The sequence below is a fragment of the Urtica dioica genome, chromosome 12 (genome assembly GCF_054948205.1).
Source record: "Urtica dioica subsp. dioica isolate 48M chromosome 12, U.dioica_male_clone48M_v1_H2, whole genome shotgun sequence".
Lineage (NCBI taxonomy): Eukaryota > Viridiplantae > Streptophyta > Magnoliopsida > Rosales > Urticaceae > Urtica > Urtica dioica.
This window is the reverse complement of record NC_142767.1, coordinates 14,885,350-14,906,763: the sequence shown is the minus strand read 5'-3', so window position 1 is coordinate 14,906,763 and position 21,414 is coordinate 14,885,350. Positions and strand designations below refer to the sequence as shown.

Genomic DNA, 21,414 nt, shown 5'->3' with positions numbered 1-21,414 from the left:
TGAGCGTTTAAGTGCATAGTTCCGGCTTGCAAGTGGTCCATGCGAGCAACAAAAGAAAAAGGGTGTATGGACGACATTAATTGTGATATAATAAGGCTGGCTTGACTGTTTTGGAGGTCGCCGGTGTAGGGCGTATGGACAATCTTAATCTTGTCTTGAGACTAAGTTTCTAGGCTGAATGTGTCAACGGATACATCCCTTCTTTTTGTTGCTTAGAATGCATACATGCCTTTTGATTAAGAGTGTAGTGGCTTAGTATGCTTTCGTTGATTTGTTCTTTGTTCAATTAATGTTTTAATATGTTTTTTTTATATGTTTTAGTTGCACGCGTGACATGATATATTTTTAAATGACTTTTTTTATCGATGAGATCGAACAAACAATCTCCACTTTAAAAATGGTGTAAGATTATCACCGGATCAAATTAGATATCAGCACGTAACATGATATTTAAGCTTTTTATATTGGATAGACTTCAATTTACTGACTCTTCCGGCTTATAGACTGTGACCCCTAGTGATATATATTAAACGAATGCTTTAGCCTAGTAGAGAAGAATAAAAAAAGTAGACTAGACATGACTGAAGGCGGGTAAGAGTTTTCTACTTAAACCAGGTTTTGATATATGGTATTATTTCAAAAGTGTAATTATTTTTGTAGTGTTTTTCTCATTAGTTTTGTTGTTTTTTTTTTTTTTTTTTCAATGTGTAGCGGAATCCCGAATTATTATATTGATAACCCTCACTTGTGTTGTGTTGGAGATATAAAGATCATATAATAGCATATGAAGATTGTATGAGGGGTAGATTATACAAATTTTTTTGTGATATCTATACCCCTTGCAATCTTTTACAATTATTGAAAGAACATGATTTGGTAACTCTCCATAGTTAGCTAAACGCCGTTGCTGAATTTCGTGTCCAAACTAGCTGAGGGCATCCGTTGCAAAATTCTCTTCACGATACACATGTGTAATTTGGATGTCTCTAATGACTTCCAAAATACGTTTCCATATGGTGCTAATAATACAAGAAGGGTTAGTACTTTCCTTCATAGAATCAACGAGCATTTTCGAATCACTTTCAATGATCCTAATTTGTTTCATATATCTCCCAAGTTGAGCATGCTAAAGATCATGCTCTCTAGCTCGATAGCAAAGCTAGAATCAACAACAAATTTTCCAGCAAAACATATTATAATCTTACCACTAGCATCACTAGCAATACCCCCAATAGAGCCCTGCCCATTTCTAAATATGAGTTATGTATTAAAAAAATATGACATTTTTCTAATTATAATACAAAAAAACTACAAATAATGATAAAATGTCATGAAAAACTATTTTAATGATATTTATTGTATATTTTTAGAATAAATGACTCTAATTAAATAATGTTAGAAATACGTACAAACGGTCATACTTATATATTTAATAAAACTTTACATCTTAATTTATGATTTGATATTTCAGAATGTTATAAATTATACGTGAGTTTTGTATGCACGAATATTTTTTAAATTTGAGTTGCTTTTAAGACTTATTTTTAGAGAGGGTATTATTAGCCAATGATACAAAAGCAGATATATATAAATATGGAGAGCTGGACAAATATAAGAATCTATTATGCTACCACATAAACACACCCTAAAATTAAATAAATATGAGCAAATGCGTCACGCGAGATTCGATCTCACATTTTACTCATAAGAGAAGAAGTGTTATTACCACTTGTTCCAAACAAATTTAGATATACCCTTGAAGACTTTGCTACCTTGTAAAGAGAGAAAAATACTACTATTTTTATGAACTATAATTATGTATAGCTTCTAGCTATTTTACTAAAGTTACTTTATTTTCCGCTTTTCAAATATAATTTATGTTTCTATCATTTTAAAATGAAAAATGTCCGAGTGTCGCAGCTTGAGAGCCATCGCATTTGTTATTCCGGGTTAAGTCAACATACTATATATTGGTCTAAATACATGGCAATAATTGTTGATTGACAAACAAAAGCTTTCAATACTAGCAAGTAGCAAGTCGCAATGGCAATGTTCATGAATGCCTTGAGTGGACTAGCTCATAGAGCATAGGGGTTCTTATCCTTTGACTTTGCGCATGTGGACGAGACCCCTCATAATGCATTTGTGATTGGTGTGCACATAACACTATTTTATATTATTGTCTCTGATTCGCACAAAACATATTTTATGCCCTCCCTAACTACAGAGGAAAGTCGTTTGAAGGCGCTCGAGATTTATGTCCATTTGAAAAAGAAAAGAAATAGTGGACGTCTATTTACTTTTCTACCTATTTTTAAATTTTTAATCTAGACGAAATTCTACCTATATTTAGGCCGCTCACATTTTCTTACTAAAATCTCCTGCCAATCAACCTAAACCACATCTATGTAATTAAGAGCATAGTCTTTTTAATTTTTTTTAACATAATAATAGCCTTTTTCTTCTTTTTTTTTTTTCTTTTTTTTTTCAAAATGACCAAGGCTACATTGTTCATAAAATATTATAGATAAAACAATGGTACTTCTTTATAAGACAGATACTCCATATATAAATTCATATACATAAAAAATTGACACCTCGTATTTGAAAATGTTTTTAAACTTCAACCATTTTTTTTTTAATTATGGACTAACAAACGATGTCGGTTATGAAAGTTCATTAATGTCAATTCACTATTTAACACCCTTAAATTAAGTCATATATGCACAATTACACTTAAATTTTAAACTCTATTTTTGATAAATTGGATCATGAAATTAATTATTTATAACCATAATCTACCATGAAAGAAACATGTAAGTAAATGTTTATGAAAACAGTAAAGTAATCTCTACTGATAAATCATGTGCTTATGACATACTAGTTTTTATTTCAAAATTTAACAATTTATACAACTAGACTGTAAATGTCTGAAATAATTTATTCAGGGACTATGAATAAAAATAAATTTAAAACTAATACACTGGTACTATGACCAGAAGTCATTACTGTCCAACAAATAAATCGATAGCGTGCACATGAAATATGTAAAAAAAAATGATAGATAATTAAACTAGTCAGGAACAAGGTTTAAAAAATAGGAAGACTTGGTACAAAAATCTTTATAACTCATTAAATACTGATATATTGTCTATATTTTTTTAAAACTAAAATAAGTTACACTTGTACCATAGTCCTTGAGTATGTTTAAAATTATTATTATAATAAATCTCATTTTTACCCCCTGAACTCGTACATTCGTTACATTTAGCCCTCTGGACTCGAAAATGTTACAAAACTCAACTCAGAACTCAAACACGTGTTACAAGGCCCCACTTCCGTCAGTATTTGGACGTTAAGTTTCACGTTTTTATGACGTGACAAAATTTTAAAGGGTATAAGAGTATTTTCTATTATTCTAAATACTTTTAATATTTAAATATTGTTATCAGATTAAATAATTAAATATTTCTATTATTCTCTCTCTCCTCTCTTTCCTTTCTTCTTCTTCTTTACTTCTCTGCATTTTTTTCTTTCCTGGTTCGCGTGTTTGGACAACCATATTCAGTACAAGTTTCAACTTCAAGCCACATGAGCAATAATTTTCGGACAAAACAAAAGGATAAAAGACTAACAACAACCCTAAAAATATCATCTCAAACGCACGGCCAGACTAAACAAGGGTTCCAAACACAATCAATCCAAAGGCGGTCTGTGAGAGGGGCGATTGTGATCGGCGAGGCGATACTCGTGCATAATCCAGTTGGTCTTTATTCCCTTTGGCGGTTTTCCTCCGTAGAACACCAGAGCCTTTTTCACTCCCACCTTCCCGCCGCCGCCGGAGCTCACCACCTGCTTGTCCGTACCGGTCGCCTTCCAGTACCCCGACGTCGCCGCTCTATTCGGCCGAGCTCCGTTCGGATACTTCCGATCCCTAGGGCTGAAGAAATAATAGAAATATTATTTCACAACCCACGTGAACCAGGAAAGAAAAAAATGCAGAAAAGAAAAGAAGAAGAAGAAAGGAAAGAGAGAGAGAGAGGAGAGAGAGAATAATAGAAATATTTAATTATTTAATCTGATAACAATATTTAAATATTAAAAGTATTTAGAATAATAGAAAATACTCTTATACCCACGTCATCAAAACGTGAAACTTAGCGTCCTAATACTGACGGAAGTGTGGCCTTGTAACACGTGTTTGAGTTCTGAGTTGAATTTTGCAACATTTTCGAGTCCAGGGGGCGAAATGTAACGAAGGTACGAGTTCAGGGGGTAAAAATGAGATTTATTCTTATTATTACATGCATAATTGCATTCAGTTGTATACGATTTTTTTTCGCACGTACATAAAGCGATCGAAATTCTTTTGTACATATGTATGTACAATTTTCATTGTGAATACGATTCTTTATTTTGTTTTTACTTTGTATATAGGTATATATATATATATATATATTATATGTATATTTATTAGACATATTCGTATATATTATATTCATTTAAAAATAAATATACAACATATTTATAATTATATTTTGTTATAAGATGTTGTTACGTCATAAGTTGGCTTTATTTTTTAGCGTAAGTTGTGAGGAAAGATGTCGGTCTTCATATTCTAGCTTCTGTCTAGACATCATTCCTCTTGTGCGCAGACTGTTTTTTGGCAAGTTTTCGGTTTTGCCAGATTGTCTCACTGGTGACTTTATTGAGTGATATTCTTGCGAGTATGGGTAAGGAAACCCTAGATTCTCTTCCAGAGTTGTATGACTGCTATAAAAGTCGAGTGCTCCACCCTTAGCAGTCTTGACGCTTTTGACAAAACAATTAGGGTTCCTAGACGTGCAAGATTGGCGGATTGAGAAACTAGTTGGATTGTTTTGAGCAGTGTCATTCATCAAATACTATTCGAGAATATTGAGTGTTTGAGTGATTAGGGTTCTGTGCTTACGCGATTGAAGATTCACGACCGTTGAAGATTGAAGTCGTCAAAGCATTAGCGTTTGCTTGAAGAGTGGAATTGAGAGGGGTCTTAAATTCAGGGGGAGTCTCTGCACTTGGTATTCATTCGTGGTAATAGTTTATAGGGCTTTGATTTGTTTTTGTAATCATATAAGACCTTGCTTGTACTATTGACTACGTGATAGTGAATTCCTTTCCACTGGCCGTGAGCCCCAGACGTAGGTGACATTGCACCGAGCTGGGTAACCATATTGTGTGTCTTTTCTTCATTGCACTTCTTGTTGATTATCCATTATCTGTGTTAAGCAAGTTGTCGGACACATTGTCTATACATTGTGTGCAACATGTCGTCTCTCTAACCAAACAGAATTTCATAAGATATTAGTTGGTATATCCGTCGGTAAGCAATATATCAGTGATATATCGTCGGTAATCAGTATATATATTTTTATAAGACACCAATCAATATACCAAATGATAGTCGATATATTAATAAAATCAGAAATTTGGTATCGATATCGGTATTGATATTTTAATCGTTGTTCATTAACATATAGAAGAACGTGCCACCAAAGGAAGTAACTCAATACACGCGCACTCTCACCACACCTATCAGGCTATCACACGACACCCAAAAATTGTTACTTCGAAAAAAAATATGTCAATTCGTAGTTAGTTATTGTAACATAAAATTTCTTATGCATAAGCATCGCCGAATATTTTATTTCTTCAAAAACGATAATAATACTTATTACAAGCTCAAAAGATGTTCGACACTACTACATATTTACCCTATTGAAAAGTAACATAGTGCGACTAAAAATAAAATATACAGAAAGACGAGATTGGGTGTATATGTCAGGTAGAAAAGAAACATGATTGTCCACCAAAGCCGCGTTAGAACCGTGTCCGAAGGATCTTTATTCAATCCATCACCACCCCCCACATTGGGAATAGATTGATTTGATGAGTGATGACTAAGAACAAGTACTGATTTCGGATCCTTTCTAATGTCCTTTTTTTTACTTTTTAGATTTTTTTATTTTTTGTTTATTGACAGAGGCAGAGAGAGACACTGAGTGAGTAAGTGGGGGCTAATGGGAGACGTAGTGCATGAACTCGGAATCCGACTCCAAAGCGGCCATGGTGGGGACGGCGAGGACGACCTCGAGATCGACGCTCCCGGGCCCGTCCTTCCCCGGGAAGGCGGAGATCTTGCCGTCGAATTTGTTGGCGGGCCCGCTGCGCACCGCGATAGGCGGGCCCCACCCGAAGTCGTTGTCGTACATGGGGAACCGCGGGGAGCTTCCGATGGTGATGGATGCCCCGTCGGGGTTCCCGAGCGGGAACAATCTCGGGGAGGCCTCCCAGTCGGCCACGGCCCGCCGGATGGCCGCGTCCCCGTGGGCCCGGACGCTCGTGTTGAGCCTCTTGGCGCACCACCGGAGGCCCCTCCCCGTGACCTCCCCGGCGGAGCCCTCCGTGGGGACGCTCTGAATGGCGTTCCCGAAATAGAAGGGCTCCATCTGGGGGACCACGCGAGGCCGGCAGTTCACCGCCAGCCTCAGCGTGGTCTTCACTCTGGGCCCCAGCGCTCTGGCCCGCGTCACCGCGGACCAGAGCAGGGCGCAGAGGGACTGGAAAGACGAGATCTCGCACCCTTTGGAGAGGAGGACCGTGTCGTGGACGCGTTTCCCCGCGGCCTCGGCGTCGCCGTTGTACTCGTTGGCCAGGGCCTTGAGGGCCGCCACGGCGGCCCTCGAGAATCGGAAGATTCGCTCCGCCACGGGCTCCTCGTTCGCGAATGTCAGGGTCGGGCCGCCCTCCGGGAAGCGGAGGACGGCCTTCTCGGAGACGAGGAGGGACGGCGAGCGGTGGAAGTGCGGGGGAGGCGGGTGGGGCCCGCGGCGGCGGCAGGAGGCGGCGAAGGTGTTGAAGAAGTTCCAGTAGGAGGTGCCGTCGGCGACGGCGTGGTTGACGGCGCAGGCGAGGAAGAGGCCGTCGGCGAGGCGGGTGAGCTGGACGGCCAGGAGGGGGCGGGAGTGGCCGGAGAAGCTGATTGCGGAGTCGAAGGGGAAGAGCGGCCGGAGGAGGTGGGACGGGACTCGCAGGGGCTCCAGGAGGTGCCGGAGGTGGATATCCGGCGCCGACGCCGACAGGAAGAGAGCGCCGGAGTCGTTGCAGGACAGGAACACGCTCCCGCCGGCGTCGGTCACCAGGCGGCCGGCGAGCGGCGGGAAGCGGGCCAGCGCGCGGGACAGGGCGTCCACGACCGCTTCGTTTGTGATTTGATCGCCGGAGGCGGCGAAGAGACACCCTTTCTGGATGTAGTGACACGACAGCATCGGAACGTCCGACACGGACAGCTTCAGGTCTTCCATTGTGGACTTGGTCTCCGGGAACACCGTCGTTTCCCACTCCACGCTGATCATCGAGCTGCAAGGCATTTTTCTGTTTTTTTATGTATTACAGAACAGAGACAGAGACAGAGTCTCAGTGGTAGTGTGTCTGAGAGAGAGAGAGAGCTGAGGTGTGGGGTGTGCTATGTTGTGGTGTGTTGGGGGCTATTTATACTCACACGGGCACACACACACACCAAGTGGGAGAGGGTGTTTTTGGTTCATGCACTTCCTCTTTCTTCTTTTTTAATCACAAGCTTCTTTAATAATCATATCTCATGGACTAATTGACTCTACTTAACAATTATGATTAATCCATATAAATAATATTAATATTCCTTTCAAAATAAATATTAATCTGGAAATACTCTCTCTCTCTGTCTCTCTCTTTGTTGTCCGTATGGATAAAATAAGTTGGTTACGACACCACCAAAATTACCCTTTTTATTATAATTATTTTTTTTACATTTATGTGGAAGACGGATATAGAATCCAAACATTAATTACACGATATAAACGTAGCGGAATTGACTACTTACATACAACACGAATGGAAGCTACGACTATCAGCTAATGGAAGAATTCGGGTGAGATTTTGTGACTTGTAAGGCCAACTTGGGATATGAACACAAATATCATAAGATCACTTAGAATCTTCAGTGGGATATTTTCTTCGAATCCACACTTTGCCCGCCTTGAATTACTCAATTACCATACATATTTTGCAGATATGTACGCTCCCATGACTACATATCCAATCAAATTAATTTTTGTCACATATTTGATCATTAACTATGGTATCAATTTCGAAGTATTAAATTACCCAAGTTACTTCGAATCGAGAAACTTCATCCCCCTTTTCACCCCCTCTTTATTTTCCTTTCCTATTTTATATAAAGTTGTCGACCATGGACATTAGGATAATGCAACTTACCACGAATAGGGTTATAGTTTAAAATATCAAATATTATTATATTCTTTTTCTTATGAAATTCTCTACATATTCCAAGCTAATAGTTTGCTGACAAGACCATGACTTAGTACGAAATGTTTCTACGCAACTTTTTATTATTATTAGTAATTTTCACCATTTTCCACTTTTTGTATTGGGATTATTCAAAAGTATGTTTAATTGGAACACTTTTTTTTTACTTATCCATTTGAAACGTTTTATTCCATATTTTATAACAAATATCGTAAAAAAATGCATTTAATTACTGAAAATATGTTATGATAAAACTATTTTTAATGATAATTAAAAAAAATTAAGCCTTCATAATTAATGAATAATGAGAATAAAAAAATCTTCAAAATAGTCATATTATAATCTATATTTAATTTGGCTTAGCCTAGTGGAATTCAATTCTGAATATAGTCAATCAGTTTATAGAAGAGTGTTATTTTATATAAATGCTCTCAAGCAGCTAATTTGAGCGTTAGCAGTTGGTATCTGACCGCAAAGAGAACGCCAAAGCTTGACCGATAATAATATTTTAATTATGAATTCAGTTAATACTAAAAAGTTTGATAAATCACTAAGTAATTGGATTTTAAATAGCGCCGACTATTTACGTTCTGTATGTTGGCTGTCATTCTCCAAATCCCTAGAAAGGCCGGCCCCAGAGAATCTCAACGGTTTGGCTAATTAAGCACTGAACTGTCTTATGGACTGGCTAACTAATACAAGATAATTTAACAAGTTATATATATATATATATATATATATATATATATATATATATATATATTACAATATTGACATAATAATGTCTTACGTACGCTCTACTATTATATTTTCTATTCCTTGGAATCGTTATATACAATACATATGACTAACACCTTCTTGCAATAATTGTCTCCAAGTTTATTTTTATAACAGACGAATCTAATAGCATTATATTTTTCTTTATCTAATTAATAACATAGAAAAAGAAAAAGAAGTTTTAAAAAAATTGAGGTAGCTGATAAAAATATGCAAAGTAAATGAGAAGTGCTGTGTGTGCGCGAGAATCTTCGTTACGTGGGTTTGCTAAAGTTTTTGTTTAGAATTTTTTTTAATTTTTTTTTTTTTTATCATGATTGATTAAACTAAATTTTAAAATTCCAGAAATTGCGTGAAAATTGCGGTATTTTGAGAAGTCTTTTACGTTTATGTTTTTATGTGCATTTCATTATTTTTTGTCGCGAGTATTGCGTCAAAATTGCATGGAGATTTTCATGTCGTTGCGTTCATTATAATGTCATTCAACCTAAGGTATAAAACACAAAAAATCATGTCATTTTCGTCACAATTTATGTCGCATTTCACGCCGCAGTTTCGGTTGTGTCGTCCAAAAGCCGATCAAGCTAGTGCAAATTCAACAATATTTTAGAAAATTGCGTGCAAATTGTTTATTTGTGTATATTTGAATCTTTTAACCTATAATTATAATTTTAAGGTTTTTTCATTTTTTTTTCATTGGATGTTGTTTGTTTCATGATGAATATATAATTGTTTTAATTGTTTTGGAGATGTTACAAATTTTAAATCGGTGTTAATTGGAAATTAATTGTTAGGAAATTGTAGTTTAATATATGTATTAATTGTAAACAACTATTTGAAAATATGAAAAATAATAACTTGTTAGTGAATTTCATATTTGTGGTAGTTCATGAAATTATGATGTGTTTAGAACTTGTTATGTGTGTTTTTATGTGTCCTTGACTTTAATATTTTCAACTTATTATTATTTGTGTCTATTATATGTGTTTGCCTTTAAAGTTTGAACTTATTATGTGTATTTGTAATTAAAATTTATTATATATGTTTATAACTTCTTATATGTGTATGAAATTTATTTTTTATGTTTGAAAATATGCAACATTATTTCCGTCGCATTTTCCGTGTTTTAGTGCAATTTTCATCGGCCATCGCAATTTCGTGGACACAATTTTTTTTATTCAAATTTTCACATTATTTCCGTCGTAATTTTCATCTGTCACCGCAATTTTTGATTTCCAGGACCATCAACACAAAGACCACCACCGGCATTTCAATCTTTGGATTAAACCCACAATTTAGCAGTTATATACTCATAATTATGGAGTTTACAGATTTGTGTGACTATTACTGTAATAATTGTTCACCTCATGGTTTAGATGGTTATTTAATAAGTTTGTGGCAACCATTTGATATTTGTTTTACTATTTCTTATGTACTTAATTGATATTTTCTATGATATTCTCGATTATACTTAAGTATTCATCATCAGCGTGTTTTTTTTTTCTTTATATACATAATTTATAGTGCAAGAGTTTTAGATTCAGGCTTTTTTTAGCAGAAGTATGACCCAAAACTAATAATTCAAATTATTTAGATAGCTTCAACCAAAAACTCTATAATAATACATTTTTTTTCTAGCTCTGCTATATAGTTTATATAAAATCAAACCGTATGAAATTCTATTTTTAACAAAAAAAAACATATTTTTTAATCTATTTAATATATATTAATAATTTTAACATCTTTATATATATATATATATATATATATATATATATATATCACATTTTAAGTTTTTTTTGTAATGAAGAATAATATTTTTTATGCTATGATTATCTATCATATTAAGATTATAAAATAGTTTTAATAATATGTGGGTAATTTTTTTATTAAATTATATATTTGTAGTTAAAATGTACAAGTAATAATAATATTAGCAATGTTTTTGTATTTAATAAAAGTAATTTAATATTATGAATTCTCACTCTATTATAGAGGTGCGAATTGTGAATACTGAAACTCTATATTTTAGAGTTCTATCATTCATTAACTCTATAATAAACTGGGACATAAAATTGGTTAATGATAATTTATTTTTATTTTGTCCAATCTCAGATGGTCTTACTTTTATATTTTATGTATAAGAGCTAGCCAATTTGATAAAGTCGGTTTCCTAATTTAAGTAGGAAAAGAACTCACAAATAACTCCAACTTATGATTTGTCAGCATGTGCCACCACTGCAATTAATTTCCAATTACGAGTTGGTATTAATCAATTCGCTTGCCACAAATATACAAGTCAATTAAATACCACACATCTACTACATTTTGTAATAGTATAATATGCGTAACATGTACAAGCAGAGGTTAATTAATATACATATATTGTATGAGGACAGATACACGTAGCTTATTTTATCTAGAAAAAAAAGGCATGTAGCTTTTGTTAATTAGTTGCTAGACCTGGGAAGCAACAACATTGTTTGCTATGATAAGGGCTGTGATAATAATATGTATATTTTATCCTGATATATAAATTGCTCGAATTTTGTGAGAAAGAAATTAATAGCGGGTATATGGACAATTTAGTGATAAATAAGTACTATCAGGTGGTTTCCTGCAACGTACCTGGAACAATGACACGTATATGATAGTATAAGATACAGATACAATCATTATTTTAGAAACATATGTACAATCCTTAAATTCATGCATGCATGAAAATATTAGAGGAGAGACAAGTCAAGTTGTACTAAATAACCTTGGGATCTGCTTTCACACGTTAATGACAGTTCAAGACCAACCATGCATGCAAATATGATATCAAAACAGACCATACGTTTTCAATTTCTCATTACTTGCTACTTCATAAGTAATAAGTAATGTGTAAATGATTATATAGAGAGATAATTGATGAGGACAAGTTGGAAAATTTGCGAACCGTCATACTCTTATGTTAATTTGACAAGCGCTTTTTAATTATAGCTTTTATCTATTAATCTAATCTTTATATATTTTGTAAAAATATAAGGCAAAATGTCTCTCGTCGACCTGCAAATTATAAGGCTGACCAGTAAACAAGATCGGCTGGAAAACACACCTAGGAAATTGGTTGCAAAATTTTGGGTTTTTAATAAAATTGGCTCTTTAATGGACGCTCTCTAGCCGAGCGCCATTACAAGTATTACAAGTCCATGTGGCATTTTTAATATTGTTTTCTTTCACAAATCCCATTGAAACTTTTTAATGGCGTCGAATTTAATGGCATTTGAAAATCTTCATAAAAACATACTAATAACGGATTTTGAATGCAATTATGGGCCACTTTTCTAGTAAAGAAATGGGAGAAACTATTGATGGGTAAAATCTTGAGGTCTTTGATTCGTCGAGGAAATTCCTCGATCTCATATCCTGAGTCGTTATTAATTATCTTTTTTGACCTCATATAACACATTTGAGTGAGAAATTGAACTTTGATTCAAGCATTTTGACAAGCCTAGATTTTGCATATTGTTTAGTACAAACTGTTGTAGTGTCGCATCATGGAAAAAACGACAATAAAAACCTAAGAGCAAAGAATCAGAGCCACAAAGTCAAGGCCCTAGTCCAAAACCACAAGCTACAAGTCAAGCACAAAAATCACGACTCGGACCAAGAGCGAAGTAATAAGTAAAAAAGGTGTAAAGTGACCGGCACCACACCTTGACTCGGCGCCAATCACTCAACTTTCGATATGCGCTACACATTCTCCTTGGTCAAGTACTCATCCTTGCCTCAAGCACTAAACCCATGTGCCGAGTACCCCGCATACTTGTTGCGGACCTCACCTTATAAATTACCCAAAGTCACGTCGAATATCCTCCATGTCAAACCTTTTCCTAGTTGTGCGCCTGACGTTGTGCTAAGCTCTCCCTGCCGCACGCTATCGAGCATCCTCGCACCAAGATCCTGCACGAGATGGGTCTCCTTATTGTGCGTCTCTAATCCGTGCGACAAGAGGCCGACGACCCTATTTTATGCTGACGATCCTTGCATCGCGTATTGGCTCACAACACACTAATCCAGTCCATGAGAATTCCTAGGAAACCTTCAGCACTACAATGTCCGGGCTCAACCTCATACACCATGAACCTTCTACGCCAAAGACTTGACAACAAGTTCCTTTCGTCGTTCACTCCTCCCTTTCGCAATCGCGCGCCAAAGACTTATTCCGCACCAAGGAAACCCAGCGTTTTCGCGCACTTCGTCTATCGCGTGTCTGAAGCTCCCACACCGAAAAAACCCTTTAGACATCGCGATATCGCGGACCTGGAGGTGTCGTGCACTGACCCTATATTACTGCGAACTATCCCCTAGTACTAAGACACTGATTGATGCTCACCTTTCAGGCCACAACCTACGGTGTTCCAACAAAACTTGAAGACCTCTCGTCGTGCAACCACATGCCGCGCCCGCTGTGCTTCAAATTCCCTTGCCGAGAACCCCTCATGTCGCGAACCCAAAATTTCCAAAAACCCATTGTCCCTCTTGGGCCCAAGTTGCTTTTGAGACCCATCTTAATCCTTCAAAGCCTATAATCTCCACTATCACTACTACATATATAGTTTTCCGGTGCGGATGACTTTTGGGTGCGACTTTTCGCACCTAAAAGTCGCACCCAAAAAGACTTTCGGATGCGAATAGTCGGAGCCAAAAAATAAATAAGCGCTGGAAAATTTTCGCGAATTTTTGTGAATTTTGGTGCGACTTGTCGCACCTAATTCTTTCTCCAAAGTATTAGGTGCGACTTTGTTGCACCCGAAAGCACTGACACGAGTCATTGGGTGCGACTTTGTCGCACCTAAAAGTGTCATTGGGTGCGACAAAGTCGCACCCAAATTCAAAGTTTTATATAAATTAAGAAGCTGCTCGGTTTTCATTCTATCCGAGCCAAAGACCCAAAACCCTTATTCTCTCTCTCCGATTTCTCTCCTGAAATTTCTCCGACCACCATTACACTCCGAACTCCGTCGCTGCCACCACTCCGACCAGCGCCTTCTCTCTAACACCTTCTCTAACACACACTCTCTCTCAGCCTCCGACCAGCCCCTCCACGACCAGCCCCTCCGCGCGCTGCTGCCCCTCCGACGACCAGCCCCTCCGCGATCAGCACCGAGCCTCCGCTGCGCGCAGGCCCTCCGACCAGCCCCTCCGCTGCTGCCTCTCCGACCAGCCGCTCCGACTAGCCCCTCCGACCAGCCGCCCCTCCACGACCAGCACCGAGCCGGCGCCTCCGCTGCAGCCCCTCCGATGACCAGCCCTTCCGCGACCAGCACCGAGCCTCCACTACAGCCCCTCCGACGACCGATATTTTTCATAATTTGATTAGTATTTTGATTAGAAGTTTAGTTTATAATTATTAGTTAATTTGTAATTGATTTTTAATGAATTAGTTAGTTAGTTTGTAATTAATTTATTAATTGAAATTTGTTCTAATTAGTTTTAGTTTGTTTAGTTTAATTTTACATATTTAGGTTGTTTAGTTTTGATTAGTTTAGGTTAATTGAAATTGCTAAATTGAAATTGTAATTAGTTTAATAATATGTTTAAGTTGTTTAGTTTTGATTAGTTTAGGTTAATTAAAATTGTCAAATTGAAATTGTAATTAGTTTAATAATATGTTTAGGTTGTTTAGTTTTGATTAGTTTAGGTTAATTGAAATTGTCAAATTGAAATTGTAATTAGTTTAATAATATGTGTTAAATTGTTAATCATGAAATTAAAATTAGTTATGTTATTGTATAATTTAGTTTTATTTCACATATTTTTTTATAAATGAGTTGAGATTATTGTATTTTTGTTGTAAACGAGCCACAGAGGTTCTGTTTAGGGTTTAGTTGATTATTAGGATAGTTTTGGATGATTTGTATATGCTTTTAAATGAGTTTGCAGGTTTTTGGTTTGTTAGTATTATAGGGGAAACTCTGCCGAAATTTAGATTGAGTTTCCAGCCTATTATTCTCAAAACCCTAATTTTTTCAATTCGACTTCAAATAACATAAAATTTATAATCTCATCTTCATTCATTCTTGTCCCGTAGCAATAAGTAATCGACTTCATTCGTCTTCGTCACTTAGCAACAACTCTAAATAATTGTTCTTTTTCCCTTTCGTTTAGCGAAATCAATGTCAATCCAAGTAGAGATTGGATCACCGAGAACAATCGGTTGTCCTTGCAGTATAAAATCGGAGTTAATGAATTTATCTGCGCTGCAAGAAGATTTCCGAACGATAATTACAAATATCGATGTCCTTGCAAGCCTTGCAACAACGTGAGATGGCACGACATTGGGGTTGTAAAGCATCATCTGCTAAACAAAGGGTTTACCCCGGGCTACACAGAATGGTATCATCATGGCGAGGTCGTGCGTTCCGTCGGTCATCTCGAAGAAGTCCCCATCGAGAAACAGCCCAGAGAGGAGTAGGAGGAATACATGCTGCTGTGGAGGATATAAGAGATCACGAGGATTTCGATGGTGTTACGGAGCCGGCTCCGAGCGAGGTGCGTGCGGAGGAGCAAGTGGAAGACTTGTTCGCCGAGTTGGAAGCGGAATTGTACCCTGGATGCAAGGAGTTTTCGTCGTTGTCATTCTTGGTTCAGTTGATGCACCTTAAAGTCACGAACCATTGGACGAACAAGTCGTTCACAGAACTGCTGCAGCTTTTGAGGAAGTCTCATCCAGCCGGTAATCGAATACTGAAGAAGCACTACGAGGCAAAAGCAAAGCTGAAGCGTTTCGGCATGGGATACGAGATGATCGACGCGTGCATTAATTACTGTGTCCTATTCCGAAAACATCTCGCGAACGTCGACGTGTGTCCGATATGTAACGAGAGTAGATGGAAGCCAACTGGTAAGAAGATACCGCAAAAGATATTGCGATATTTTCCCTTGAAAGATCGATTGAAGCGACTGTACGCATCTCGACACACGGCGCTTCATATACAGTGGCACGAAAGAGATCGCGTCAGGGAAGCTGGCGTTCTATGACATCCTGCGAATGGTACAACGTGGAAGAATTTGGACGAGAGATACCCAGACTTTGCTGCAGAGCCTCGGAACGTGCGGTTTGGGCTAGCTGCGGATGGATTCAACCCGTTTGGGGATATGAACCTATCGTACAACATGTGGCCTGTAGTATTTACGGCGTACAACTTGCCGCCTTGGTTGTGCATGAAGAAAGAGTACCTGATGCTGACGCTTCTGATCCCGGGGCCTCATTCACCAGGAAAAGATATGGACGTTTTTTTGCAGCCTCTTGTTGAAGAGCTGAAAGAACTGTGGGAGAATGGAGTCCGCGTTCGTGATGGAGCCAAAAATGAAGTGTTTCGGTTGCGTGCCGCGTTACTTTGGACGATAAACGATTTTCCGGCTAGATCGTATTTATCAGGATGGAGCAGCCAGGGGTATCTCGCTTGCCCTACGTGCAACTTTGACACGCCGTCCCTAAAAGTCAGAAACATGATCGTCTACTACGACCATCGTCGATTATTGAAAAGGCGTACATACTCGCGATTCAGGCGAAACAAGTCTTTTACATCAAAGATCTTGTTTTAGGTGGTAACTGGGAAATCGTCCAGGAATACAATCATCGAGGGATTTGGGACGTTCCTGAAGTTGACCCCACCACCTCAGCCTCGATTCCGTTGACAATAGAATTGTCAAACATCGATCGTTTGAATCATCGACACGAAATCGAAGATGCTGAGCTAGTAAATATCGTTGACGATGGTGAGGAAGACGATGATGATCATGAGGAATGCATCGTTTTTTAGGGAGAAGATGTTGATGTTGATGTTGATTTTGATATAGGTAGTGATGACGATGAATGAGTACTATCTATGTAACCACGGTTTTCCTCCGACATATGTGAGGTTTTATAATAAAATATATCCGTGGTGTCACCCACGTTTTTGTATGATGTTGTTCCCTTTTGTTTTGTGATGTATGTTGTTCACAAATGTTGTTTTATTTTATACGATGTCAATTTACAAATGTTGTTTTCATTTTATAGGATGTCGACCGCTTCAAGTTCTGGTGGAGATTCGCCACAGAGACCGGATTCTCAAGGTCCGCCACAGGAACCTGATTCCCAAGGTCTTAAGAAATCAAGGGGACCAACAACCGGCTCGACGTCGGCGCGAGCAACACATGGTGTACCTGGTGTGAAGGTGGTCAAGTGGGACCCAATAAACCAAACATTCTATCAAGAGATAATGAAAGAAAATAAAAAGGTTGGACTATTTAACAACCGCCTCGGTGCTTTGGTGAAAACACATATCCCGCCTACGACTCGTGATTGGAGTGAAGTGACGCCCCAGACGTTGGCTGCTATTTTGAGCGCACTTCATTCCGAGTTCAGATTTGTGTACACGGATCCTGACACCGGAGATGATCTGTCTGCGGATTGCTTTCAGAATACGATTGATCAGGCTATCATTCGGAATGCCAAGATCAGGCGACGCAACCAGAAGTCCAAGCTATCAGAGAAGTTCAGGTTGGAGTTTTGCGGGAGCAAAGAAAACGCTAAGGCGGAAACACCACCGGGATATAAGAAAGAAGATTGGGAGGCAGTGGTAGACGAGTTCGCAACTGACGATTGGAAGGTACGTAATGTATGATTGTAATAAATCACAATATCTTTATCAGATTGAATAATGACAAAATTAATTATTTGCAGAAAAAGTCTAATCGCAACAAGGAGAATTCGAAGAAGAAGAAGACGAGGTCGACTCAATGATCTCTTTCTTTCTTGGCTCATCGTCATTTGAACGTAAGTTATTCTAATTTTGAAATACTTAATTTGAAATAAATTCAATACTTATATTTTCATAACAATTGCAGAGTAAGGATGATGGGACTTTGGGCTCCGCGTTAACGACGTGGGAGCAAAAGCACCATAATAGAAAAGGTGAATGGACGACAGATTGGGCGAAACGAGCACATGTAAGTCATATGTGATAATTACGATTACGTTACTTACATAATAATTAATTTTTAATAATTTTTTATGTGTAAAGGCGCGGATAGTTACTCTATTGGCGGATATTCGGCGACAAGCAGAAGAGCAAGGCGTAGTATTTAACCAGGACGACGCAGAGGAGCACGCGATGCTAGAAATTCTCGGGAACCGTCAAGATTGGTATGTTGGAATAGGTCCAGCGGTCCCGAGATCATCTTGGGCTATTGCTCAGGCTCAGGACGAAAGCTCGTCGTCAGGCTCAGGACGAAAGCTCGTCGTCAGGCTCAGGACGAAAGCTCGTTGTCAGGCTCAGGCTTGTCGCGGCGCGTTCCAGATCCAGTGGTTAGCGAGCTCCAGGCTCAGTTGGCGGCACAACAAGTCGCTATGGACGAGATGAGGTGAGCCTCACAACAGCAGATAGAGGAGATGCACCGACAACTGTTCGCGTTCACGCAGCAGTTTTCGCCCTTGCCTCAGATGTCGCCCGGCACGATGCCACAGATGCCTCAGATGTCGCCCGACATGTTGCCACGGATGCCTCAGACGACGCCGTCGCCTCAAATGCACCCGTCGCCTCAGATGCACCCTATGCATCAGACAATGCCGCCATCAGTTTCAATGGCAGATGCTCAGACGACGCCGCCAGCTTCAGCAGATTTCCAGCGAGAGCGTACGAGCGGCAGTGCACGAGGAGGTAGCAGCAGTTCCAGAGGAAGATTTGGCGGAAGAGGGAGTAAAACATTCAAGGAGTGGTTTACAAACCGAGGAAAAGAATGAACATTTTTTTTTAATTATTTGTCGTACATTATAATAATTATTGTAATCGAACAACAAATGGTTAGTTTTTATTATTATTATGAATATTAATTAATGAATTTTCTCATTAATAAACTATTTAGTACATATTATTTGATTACAATCATAGAATTTATAAGCATAATAAACAAAATAAAAAAATAAAAAAAACTATCGGGTGCGACTATCCGTACCCGAAAATTGAGCGGGTAGACCTTTGGGTGCGAATAGTCGCACCCAAAGGTCAACATTCCCCGCCACATTATGGCGGGAATGTTATTGGGTGCAATTTGTCGCGCCCAATAGTTTGGCGGGAAGGCCATTGGGTGCGACTTGTCGCACCCAAAAGTTTGGCGGGTAGGCCAGTGGGTGACCCAAAGGTTTGGTGGGTAGGCCTTTGGGTGCGAAAAGTCGCACCCAATGGCCTTCCCGCGGACTTTTTCGTATATCTTTCTGACTTATGGGTGCGAATTTGGGTGCGGAAAACCGCACCTAAAAGTCATGACCATCGGGTGCGACTTTTCGCACCCATAACCTTTAGGTGCGAACTTTCGGATGCGAAAAAATCGCACCTAAAGGTATCATTGGGTGCGACTTTTGACTTTTAGGTGCGAAAAAAGTCGCACCCAATATTGTTTTTTGTACTAGTGTATAAACATCTCATTCCTCACAAGTTTGAGGTAAATTCTCTCAACTTTGTCCCACTTTTACCTCACTCTCTCATTAAACACACCTTCACTCTCTAATTCTAGAGATAAGAGGCTATCCATCACCTCACATATAGCAAAAGATTTAACGATAAGCATTAGAGAGTATGTTATGGGAAATCTTTCTGCGCGTTTAGTTCACATTTTCTTATTTTCTCAAGTGACGAGAAGTTGAAAACCTCATTTTGTCAAGACAATGACCACACGTTAAATAATATTACCTTTGTTTTACCCGCGTGCAATTATGAATCCCGGCCTTAGATCAAACTATATATATAAGTTCAAGGTGTTGATCCGTAAGTGAACATTAACATAATAGAAGCTATACAAGATTTCTCCAAAGGCAATATACTTGTTGACAAATAGAGAAAGAAAGTGGCAATCTTATTTGATCATACAAATATTAATAAATAAAAATAAATGATACCATATTCTTATGTTAGCAGTACAAAATGCCAAAGAGGACTTGTAAAATAAAATATACGATAAACTCAGGTGCAATGAACGGAGGCACAATTAATTGTTTGTTTGTATTTGTGTACGTCAAAATATTACATGTACGTGCGTATTCATTTAAAAACTTCGTCTTTGCCACTTATTAACAATACAATATATTGTGCGTTATTGGATGTCATTTTACAGAAGCCATATACAGAAATAAAACAGAAATATTTTGATTATTGACATTAGGTCTTGATTCCGAGCATAGATGCCATAAACTTGCACCTGAATCTGGTCATTGCCTACATTATGTTTGTACGTCGTCAACCATTTCAACTACCATAACTGCTTTCACATGTCCATGAATCGTATTACTTTAATTTTAATATAATATATTTTTATATATATGCTACTATTTTATTGAGAGAGATGATGTATTATAAGAATTTTTGTTGAAAATAATTATATGCATGACCGTTTAGTGGTTGAGCTCCACAAATAATATTTATGACAAAATATTAATAACATGAATCGTATTACTTTAATTGTAGTATAAAATAATAAAAAAAATTATATGCTACTATTTTATAGAGATAATATATTATCATAATTTTTGTTGAAAAATTATATGCACGAGCATTTAGTGGTTGAGCTTCATAATAACAATAATGGCATTACATTTGTTAAATGTCATATTATTCTAATTCATCTTAAATATGTAGCTAATTATTCACATTAAAACATAGGATTAGAAAACTAGTCAAGCTTTAGTTAATAAAAAAAAAACATTTAACAAGTAGTCATAAACATTAATAAACGAGTATTGGGGAACCTTCATTAAAAACACTTATCGAGAATAAATAAATAACAAAACCCCTGAAATAGTACAGATGGTGGTTCAAATACTTGTCTCTTTGTATTATGAAATTCACAAGCTCCTCACCTTTTTAAGTATCTTAACAGAAATCAGAAACAACCAATTTTTTTTTATAGATGTACTTGATTCCTGAAATTATTAAAAAGAAGAGTTTATAAGAATGTATACTAGTAATTACCATAAGTACTTGATTAGTACAAAGCAAATGAAATGACACAATGCCGATTGGGATGTTTTGTCCCTTGTTCGGGACAATTGTGACCGGCCGGTCTAGTTAATTGACTGGTCTTTGAAAAAAGAAGGCAAATTAAATGTAACAAAAAAAAACAAAATCAAGGCCTTTCTTTTTTAAAAATGAAAGTGTTTGGTTGCACGAACCTTGCCTTGTGAAAGTGTAATTGAGAGTGACCACCGGCCTTGCTTTAGAGAATCATGAAATGCAAAAGGTGCAAAGAATTATGTCTATCTTC

General features: G+C 37.7%; 1 protein-coding gene and 1 long non-coding RNA gene across 2 annotated transcripts; one reads left to right on the top strand and one right to left on the bottom strand.

Annotated features, from left to right (window-relative positions):
• Positions 1 to 5,820: 5,820 nt before the first annotated feature.
• LOC149379440 (HXXXD-type acyl-transferase family protein) lies at positions 5,821 to 7,495 on the bottom strand. The gene has a single exon (XM_089602192.1). The coding sequence runs from the start codon at positions 7,407 to 7,409 to the stop codon at positions 6,057 to 6,059; it is 1,353 nt and encodes a 450-aa protein (XP_089458318.1). The 5' UTR covers positions 7,410 to 7,495; the 3' UTR covers positions 5,821 to 6,056.
• Positions 7,496 to 17,735: 10,240 nt separating this feature from the next.
• LOC149379439 (uncharacterized) lies at positions 17,736 to 18,090 on the top strand. Its single transcript, XR_016294090.1, has 3 exons — positions 17,736 to 17,768; positions 17,843 to 17,935; positions 18,007 to 18,090. It is a non-coding gene; the product is annotated as an uncharacterized LOC149379439 (long non-coding RNA).
• Positions 18,091 to 21,414: the final 3,324 nt, after the last annotated feature.